The sequence below is a fragment of the Sarcophilus harrisii genome, chromosome 6 (genome assembly GCF_902635505.1).
Source record: "Sarcophilus harrisii chromosome 6, mSarHar1.11, whole genome shotgun sequence".
In the NCBI taxonomy this organism is placed as follows: Eukaryota; Metazoa; Chordata; class Mammalia; order Dasyuromorphia; family Dasyuridae; genus Sarcophilus; species Sarcophilus harrisii.
In genome coordinates this window covers 157376971-157386852 of record NC_045431.1, presented here as the reverse complement: position 1 = coordinate 157386852, position 9882 = coordinate 157376971, and the positions used below count along the sequence as shown (strand labels likewise).

The following is a 9882-nucleotide window of genomic DNA, read 5'->3' as shown; positions in this document are numbered from 1 at the left end:
AGTAGAATCAAAATTAGCTCTTGGAGGTAAAAAAGAAAATTTAAATATTTTCCAACCCTTACCTGAGAATCCTTACACCAAGAAAATACCCTTGAAAGCAGCAAGATCCAGAGCTTTGGAGGATTTCTGAAGGTACAATTATAAGCCAAATCAAGCACTGCAAAGGGTCCTTATTCCTTCTTTTGATGCTCCCTGTCATAAGGTACCAAGAAAATACCCTTGAAATTTGCAAGATACAGAGCTTTGGGGGATTGCTGAAGATACAATTATAAGCCAAATCAAGCATTGATGCCTCTGTTGCAAGGTATTTAATTTCTTTGGGCCTCAATGTCCTTCTCTACAGAAGGAATGGATGGACTAGAGAGCTTTTCAGGTCCTTTCTAGCTGTAAATCTAGTATCCAAAGCAATTACATTCACTGGAGACACTCAGGACCAACCTCCCCACAAAGAAAGCCTCCTGTATTTAGCCCAGGGAGATTGACTAAGCGTCAAACCAAACCAACCAGAATGCATCATACTACACATAAGACAGTATGCAGAATGCTTCAGACATGATTCTTCCACTCCATTAATGGGTGTTTGAGTTGGACAGAGTCCATTCTGAAATGGAAGAGCTAAGCCAGAGTAGCTTGCCCCATACTCTGCTATTTTTCAGCTCATCATCCATCCTCAGAATGCTTTCTCTTTTCCGCTCACAGCACTCAGTCGCTACCTGTTACTGCAAATTGGCTAGGAGGCAAAGCCAAGGGGTGGTGTTCATTCCCCGTGGATTTTTGTTTTCTTAATCACTCAGTGCCAGCACTGAGGTTGCACTGGGATGAGTAAGAGCCTCTTCCGTTTTGCTCTGGGCCACTTTCCTCTTGATCACTCACTGCCTCTTGTTGCCGGCCTGACCTAGATATGGCACTAGGTAGAGAAGACTGCCTGGCTTTGGTGCTGTCCAGACTTGGATCCCAGATCAGGAGAAAGCGGCGGAATGTGTAAGTCAGACATTCTGGTGGAAGGGGGAGAAGGAAGGATGCTAAAGTGTTTCAGAAGGAGAACTATGGCAGAGGCAAATAAACACTATTCAGCTTTCAGCTTGGCTTTTATTGGAAATACTAACAATTCTCCTTAGAAATGAAAGCCTAAGGATTAAATAAGACATTCAGTGTCACCTTGGACAGACTTTGTTCTGATTTTCAAAAAAAAAAAAAAAAAAAAAAAACTCTGCCTACTTCCATCCAGATACTTTTAAAATCAGATATTTTCATTGTGGGTTCAAAGGTTGCATCATGGGAACAGTTATGGACTTTCCAGTTTTGAGACTCTCTGTTCTGAGTGGGCAATTGTAGTTAGTTCAGATTTGAACCCCTTTATTTTGTAAATCTCTGGTATCTTGTCACCTTCCAGAGTATCAGGAGCATTTTTCTTTTATAGTAGCCCACACCCATAGAGTTATGCATCTTTTTGGGAGATACAGAGAAAAAATATCTTTGTGTCGGCACTAGGCTAGTGTCCTTTAAATTATTTGCACCTGGAACTTGCTATCTGAATGGGTTTTCTGATTCTAGAGGATTCTGAAATGCAAAGACTTGGATTTTTATTGGAATTGAGTGTGTGTTGTGTCTTTAAGCTAAGGTATAATTGAGCTCTGTAGCAAGACTTTAGGTAAAGGGCGTTGAATGGGAAATTATCCAATCCAGTTGTTCTTTATATTTGCCTAACATTGGGTTGATTAGTAGCCAGCTCCAGCTCACAGGTGTTCTCACATATGCCAGATCCATTCTAAAGATGACATTCAAGGCTCACAAACTATCCAGATCTCTTCCGTGAATGTAATGTGCCAAAAGCACATAAATATGAAATCCCAGGCCTTGGAATTAAAATGGTAAAGATATAGTAGAATTAAATTTTCTCTTCTTTTCATAATAACATTTTGTAGCTAGCACATCATCTCTTCCAAGCTACCCATAGCTCTTTACAAGGATGATCTCATTGTGCCATTCTTGAGCTTTTTCTTATCATTACCTCATTTTACAATTGGGGGAATGAAGGCAAGATCTAGTTATACCAGATCATGGGCAAAAATATTAAGAGAAAGCAAAGGACTTTGGAGTCAACAAGCATTTGTTAAGTGCCTACCATGTGCCAGGAGCTTGATCAAAGAGGGGAAAAACATGATGTTAAATGACTACTTACAAACAAGGATAGATTGGAGATGATAAATAAAAAGAAGGATTAAGAGGGATTAGATAAGATTTCTTATATGAAGTGAGATTTTACTTGAAAATTGAGGAAAGTCAGGGGGCAAAGTTGAGGAGGGAGCACCCCAGGCATGGGGGACAGCCAGTGAAAACGCACAGAGCTGAGAGATGGAGTGTTTTGTTTTAGGGAACAGGAAGGAAGCTGATATATTTGGGGGGAGTAAAGTGTAAAATGACTAGAAAAGTAGAAAGGGTCTAGGTTATAAAGGATTTTGAATGTCAAAACAGAATAAAATGAATCCTGCCAATTACATGTCCAACACGGACTCATCTAAGCTTTCACTTAAAAACTCTACTTGTGGGGACTCATATCCCATCAGCCTCCTGCAGCTGGGGTCTATATTTAGCTGGGTCTAATAGTTAGGAAATTTTGCATCTAAAAATGACTCCATATTTCCTTAAAAATTGCCCAAAGGCAGGACAAGAAAGTAAGACATGAAAAGGGACACCAATCATGTGACTCCATCTAGCTTAATGCTATGTTCACTAGATATAGATATGGTCCATGTGTTGCAGTTACTTGTCCCTCTCCCCTTGAGAATGACACACTCAGCCCAATAGATTCTTGTCTCACCCCTCCCAGAACCACCCATTCACAGGAAGGAGATTTTCCGCAGTTAAGCCAAGTAAACATGCACCTGTGTGCCTAAAGGGAGACAACCTTTGTGTACTTTTTATAGAGATAGAAGAATCAAGGCAGGGTATGTGGGTAGCAGTAGAAGGTCACACCCTAAGGAGGTCCCAAGAAGAAAAGTTGGGTCACAAACTTCCCCCCAGGATACCTAGCCTATTGCTGAATAAGTCTACCTAAGGAAATGGCTGCTTCTAGACTCTTTGGAGTTCTCCAGACTTGGATATCCTATAGCTAAAGTACACCTTATACTTTGTATCCATGGATTCAAGAACTAGACAGAATCTATCAGAGAGATTTGTTGTCCTTTTAATTGAAGGAAATGCCAAATTTCACTTAGCAGGTAGTGAAAGTAAAGATTGATTCACATTTACTCTTCTTATCCCCAAATATTTATCCCTCCAGTGGGATTCTATGGATTTATGATTAAGAGCTCCTGATCTATCAGAAGAATACCAAGTATAAGAATGAATTTATTGCCATCATTATGACAGTTTCTGCTGCTATTTATCATTTATAGAATGGCCTTGTGGCACTGGCTCCATGCCAAATGTAAAACTGGATTATTGTCTCTGCCCTAAATAAATAGATGGACAGATATGAAACAAACTAGAGGGTGAATGAAATGTCCTTCAGGAAGGGGTTGATGAAAACATAAAGGACAAAGTCTGCCACTGATCATTTTTAAAGTTGAGATCTCAAATAGATTTAGATGTAGTTTTATGTTTTTGAGGGGATAGGGAAAGGAAAACTTTAGACAGCCACAATTCGCTATTAACAGGAGGGAATATGCCATTACTGTTTTCCTGTAGCATCAATCAACGTAATAGCACTTTAGATTTAGCACAGAGTTGCCAACTCAAGGTAAAGGGGAAATTCAAAGGGAGTTTAGGAAGGAGACAATCTTTGTCTTTGAGGAATTTACCTTCTTAAAGAGAAAGCAAGGCAAATATTCGTGAATAACTTAGTTTTCTGATGATTCTGTGATTTCATCCAACTGTTCTGATGATGATGATGATGATGATAATGATGATAATGATGATGATGATGATGATGATGATGATGATGATGAAATTAAGGAAACTGAGGCTGAGAAAAGTTAAGTGACAGAGAAGCTAGATGGTGCTGTAGTACATAGAGTGTCAGATCTAGAGTGAGGAGGAATCATCTTCCTGAGTTCAAACTGACCTCAGACACTAGCTGAGTGACCCTGAACAAGTCACTCAACCTGTTTGCCTCAGTTTCCTCATTTGCAAAATGAGTTGGAGAAGGAAATGGCAAAGCACAAAACTTCACTGAGAAAATCCCCACCAGGGTCACGACGTGATTAAAACAATTTAATAACAACAAATGCATTTGTGAAATTACAGAAATGTTCTGAACATTCTAGTACTTTATGATATAAAGTGGATGCTGAAGGACCAGGCTTCTAAGGCTGCTTGCAAGAAAGGTTTTATTATTTGCTATTATAATGAAGTACCTGCCTAGAGCATTTCACATCAATGATCCCTTGGGATAGCTAGTTAGCTCTGATGATTTTAGCACTTACAGAACTGGCATACACATTCAGAAACAAGCCTTCTTTCACTATTTTATGTCGCCTGTGGCTTAAAGGAGTATGGGAAGAACCTTAGGGATTCGGGGTCTCTGACCCGGCACCTGAAATTCTTAACCTCATGTGCAGGAAAAAAAATATCCAATTCAACATGGACAAAGAAATCATTGTTAACAAAGAAGTACCTGGAGGAACTTATTCCCATAAATTTCTTCAAGAGAGCTTTGGAGGGCTTCATTCTCTTTCATCAGCAGAAGATTTAGGTCGGGTCTCCAAACTAGTCATGGTAATCTTAGAAGAAACATAATAGGAAGGGTTTGCTCTGAAAAGTTCCCTTTGATTAGAAACCGTGTCCATGTGTTTACAGGTCTTGGGCACCTCCCCGGACATCTCTGTAGAATTTATTGCTGGGATAACATAATCTGAGGGGGAAGGATGAAATAATACCCTGGGTATTCCCAGGATAGCTTTCCAAAAAGCAACAGATTAGGTTTTATATACAAAAGTATGCTTTAAAGTAAGGAAATATAATGGAAACTATCCTAATTATACTATTCTGCAAACTTTAAATCATCATGTAAATCAATTATGAGTTGAAAATGAACAAAATTTAAAGGCAGAACAATTTTTTTGCCAATCAATAATAAGTTAAATTAGAACATACCTACTGTGTGCTAGAGATACAACATTCAACATTTAAATTATTTTATTTTATTTTTTCCCAATTATTGAGCATTAATTTTCTCTCTTTCTCACTCTTCCCCCATCAAACAACAATAACAAAAAGACAACCCTCATAACAAATATGATAAGGGGAGCAAATACCCTCATTGGTTATGTCCCAAATATCTGTTTCATTCTGCATCTTGTATCTAACACACTACAGTCAAGAGGAGGGTAACAAATTCCATCATTTGTCTTCTAGATTTCTAGTTGACCATTTCATTCCTTAGATTTCTAATGTCTTTCAAAATTTTTTTTCTTTAAAATGCTATTGTTGTCATTGTATAAATTGTTTTTCTGGTTCGGCTCCTTTTACTCCATACCAGTTCAATGAGGTCTCTTCTTCATCTAATATTTATTAAATACCTATTAAATACAAATTCAGAGAGGAAAAGCAGTAGGAGACAGAGAGACCACCTCAGAGTAAGAAAGAGCTGGATTCGAGTCCAGCTTGATATTGGGCAGATCACTAGGTTACTCAGTGATATCGACATCTTTCTAAAACGGTAATTTATGTAGGAAGTGGGGACCTTGCATTGATTGCTATAGGAAATTTTTTCTCCAGCATTAAAAAATAAAAATTAAGCATATAAAATGATGTATTGAACAGTGTAGTAGTCAGCAATGACCATAAGCATCCTGGCTGCTGGGATTACAAATGCAATCACATGATAATAGCCTCTCTGAACTGAAGACTGCACCTACCTGCCTCACTTGCCCTCTCAAGCCCACAACTGATTTTGTCATGTGTATGATGTGGTTTTTCCTTGATATTCTCCCCCAGGTAGTCCTTTCTAATCCAATTAGTGGGTGCTATTTTGAAAGACTGAAATATGGATCAAAGGACATTAAGACCTCTATTAAAAAAAACTCAGATGATTCTTGGGAGCAGATGGGATTTAAAAAAAAAAGTAGAGTTAATTAAGATAAATCATCTCCAAATCAAATAGGAAAACTGCTCCTCCCATCCCAGGTGGCAGAAGAAAGCAAAACTCAGCCTTATTCCATTCTTCAATGAAAAATAGTACAATAAGAGCTATACTTAGCTTGGGTCATAGATACTGTTAAAAAGCAATAAGGTATTTTGTACAAAGTCCTTTGAACTCATTGGAAGACAGGTGCTGTATATCTTTGAGTCATTGCTATTAAAGGATAATCTGGCTTTCCCCCAAAACTGGATTAACTGCTTCACGGAATCCATTGCATGCAAGAAAAGGAAAGGAAAAAAAGTAATGTCCAAAGCAAAGGTTCTTAATTTGGGGTCCATGATGCTCATGGATAGATTTTGGGATTTCATATTTAAAAAATATTTTGACAGCTGAACTTCAGTATTTCATTTACTTTTGTAATCTTAAATATTGTATTTTATGCATTCAAAACATTTTTCTGAGTCTCTAGATTTGTTTTACCAACTATCTAAGGATTCCAATGCATAAGAAAAGATCAAGAGCTTTTGGTGTATGAGATTGGCAATCTATTGATTCTTCCTTCTCACTCTCCCACCTTCCCTGCCCCCTAATAATTTCCAGGTTAAACTAGTAATTGAAGTACCTGTAATGCTTATGATAACAAGCCTTAGGAGATGACCTAGGATAGTCATAATAATAAGTTAGGTCAATAATTCCCTGCTTAATGGAGATTATTATAACCATCCAGCAGTATATGAGAAAGCTGGCAGTGCCCATGTTGGAGAAAGAGCTGGGCTTCCTGCCATACCAGCATATCAATGAGTGGCAGGCTTGCCACGTAGCTGTTAGTTAGCTGGGTGGGTGGTTGGCAAGGAATCACGAAACCTGAGAGGAGACTGGTGCTGGAGTTTTGTTTGTTTAACTTATAAATGGACTAATTACTGAAGCCAAACAGTACCACACCCTTGGTACAAGAGAAGAAATCTCTTTCATAGTTGCTGCAACTACCCCAACCCTCTCCCAATTTAAATTGAAAATTTATGGGGGATTCTAATTTAGTAAGTGGGAACATTTGTCTTCTCCATCCCAGATTAGTGGGAACCCGAAACTTTATTGTTGAAGTAAAACAGAATTTAAACTTTCATAAAGTGACTCTGTGCCTTTACTTACTGACTTAGAACTAAAACCATTGCTTATAAATGAGAAATTTTTTAAATAAATCTTGGGAATCCATCTATTTTTAAGGTGTTGCTTTAAAGATGGAAGAAGTTTGGATTTCGTAGTTTGAGAAATATTGAAATCTGACCTTTAACTAAAGAAAAAACAATGATATTTCTAAGAGTAGATACTTAGCACAAGGAAATGGACCTTGATTGTGAAAGTAATTAGGCTATCTTTTTAAAAAATTGCTGGAAAATAACTTCTCCTGTTGTACAAACATTCCAGGGAATCACCTCAGGCTTGTAAGCAGATTGCAAGGTGGCCTCATTTACGATAAATGTCAATTGTGGCCTATAAAATTGGCATTTTATAGGCAAATGCAGTACAGTGAAGTGGACAGAGTCCACTTGGAATCAGGCTTAGAGAAAAGGTTTTGGTCCAACTCTTTCCTCTGCACATAAGAGCTGTGTGAACCCAGACAGATTTTTTTTTACATAAGTATAACTGAGCTATGTAGTGGAGAGAAGCTTCTCACCAGAAGTTGCTGTTACCCATGAAATCACAAATCTAGATTACTGAAATTTTTTTTAAAAAAAGAAAGAAAAGGAAAAAAAAAGTGTCCTGAGCTTTCTCAGATGATGGGGGGCCCTAATGATTAAGTATTAATACTAGATGTACCATGAATGTATTATTTTTTCTGAATAGTATTTTATTTTTTAAAATACATATAACAATAGCTTCTAACATTCATTTTTGTAAGATTTTGTGTTCCAAAATTTTTCCCTCTCCTCCTTATCTCTTCCTTCCTCAAGACAGCAAGCAATTTGATATAGGTTAAATATGTACAATCCTTTAAAATATATTTCTATATTTGTCATGTTGTATAAGAAAAATCAGACCAAAAGGGAAAAAAACATGAGAAAGAAAAAACAAACAAAAAAGTGAAAATATCATGCTTCAACCCACATTCAGCCTCCATAGTTCTTCTCTCTCTGGATGCATATGAAATTGTCCATCCTAAGTATATTGGAATTGTCTTGAATCAATTGTGACATTGTTAAATTTAGGCTGTTGGTTAAAAAAAAAAAATTGATTAGCTCCGAAAAAAAGTCCATGGATTTTTAAAAAACTACCTATTTGGCTTTAGAGGACATTAAGTCCATCCCTCTTCATTTCACACATGAAGAAACCAAACCCCAAAAAAGCACAAGGTCACATAGGTAGGAAGCAAGACAGCTAGGATGGGGACTTTAGTCTTCTGGCTCTCAATATAGCATAATTTCCACTGCATTTGACTCCTTTCTGCATATTATTACATTATGCCAGTATATAAATCAAAAGTGTTCTAGAAATCTTAGTGCAAACTTTAATAGCTTAAACCCTATATATAATATATATATTATAATATGTAATATTATATGGGCTGAAAAGGAGGGAAGGAATATAGCCACTTCTTCAATAGATAATTCTGTGTAGTTCTGAAATGTATTCTTAGCACCTGCAGGATAAAGCCTGGAGGGCAAAATCCCCACTGTTCTTCCACTAAGCCCAGATTCTTTAAATAGGTAACCCTGGCCCTTTGATTGCCATCAGAGTGATAGACATGAAAATAGTCTCAATGAATGCTTGTGGAATGATGGAATAATGTGGATCTTATTCATTAACACTAATATTAAATTACAGGCCATTCAGAGTTGAATGGGAGATTAAGTTCTATTACTTTTTCATCTCAATTGAGTAAGCAGTGACTAAAATTTAAGCTAAGAGAATCAAGGTGAATTATGGTAGTGGTAATTGGCCTACTGATACCGAACAAGCTGATGTCACTCCTCTCGAGGATTACTCTTTCCCCTTTCAAATTTCCTGCCCCTGAATCTGCACTTGAGAGCCCTTAGTAAACTCATACATGAAAAGGTATGATTCATTTTTTTTCAGGGAATACTTTAAGAGTGTGACAGATAAATTTACATGATAATTTTGTTGCATATTTGAAAGGAATAGCAAGTTGTGAATAGTGAGTTGCAGTTTCATGTACAATCATGTTTTTTATTTACTATCTTAGAAAAATGTTTGTTTCATACCTTAAATTAAAATGTCTTTTTAAGTGTGATAGTGTAATAGAAATGTCATTTAAGCCTGTTTGACAGCAGTAGTGTGTTTCATCATTAGAAAATTCAAAGATGATTACAGTCATGGACATATGACAAGTCTAAAAACCCATAAGAATTGACAAGAAAAGACAGAGAGCTCATTTTCCTTACTAATGCTTCTTTTTCCCCAAACCAGAGAGACCAAATACTGAAATAAAAAAGGAAAGAATATATGAGACTTTAAATTATTCCATACATGCATGTGTGTATTTTCACAACCTTTTTCATTCAGTGCCCTGGGACATGAATGTTTTCCAGATTCACTGAAATGAAGCCTATAGGGCTATAAAACTCTGTATACCCTTTGATCTAGCAGTGTCTTTACTGGGTCTGTATCCCAAAGAGATCATAAAAAAGGGAAAAGGACACACATGTGGAAAGGTGTTTGTAGCAGTCTCTTTTGTAGTGGCGAGGAACTGGAAACTGAGTGGATGCCCATGGGGAATGGCTGATAAGTTATGGTATAGGAATGTTATGGAATTTTATTGTTCTGTAAGAAATGATCAG

General features: G+C 37.1%; 1 protein-coding gene across 1 annotated transcript in view; it reads left to right on the top strand.

Annotated features, from left to right (window-relative positions):
- Positions 1 to 418: 418 nt before the first annotated feature.
- Positions 419 to 9882, top strand: part of SHROOM3 (shroom family member 3) — a 155996-nt gene continuing 146532 nt past the window's right edge. Inside the window, exon 1 of the mRNA XM_012551990.3 lies at positions 419 to 981. Coding sequence (XP_012407444.2) covers positions 902 to 981 — 80 coding nt within the window. The 5' untranslated portion in view covers positions 419 to 901. The remainder of the gene's footprint in view (positions 982 to 9882) is intronic.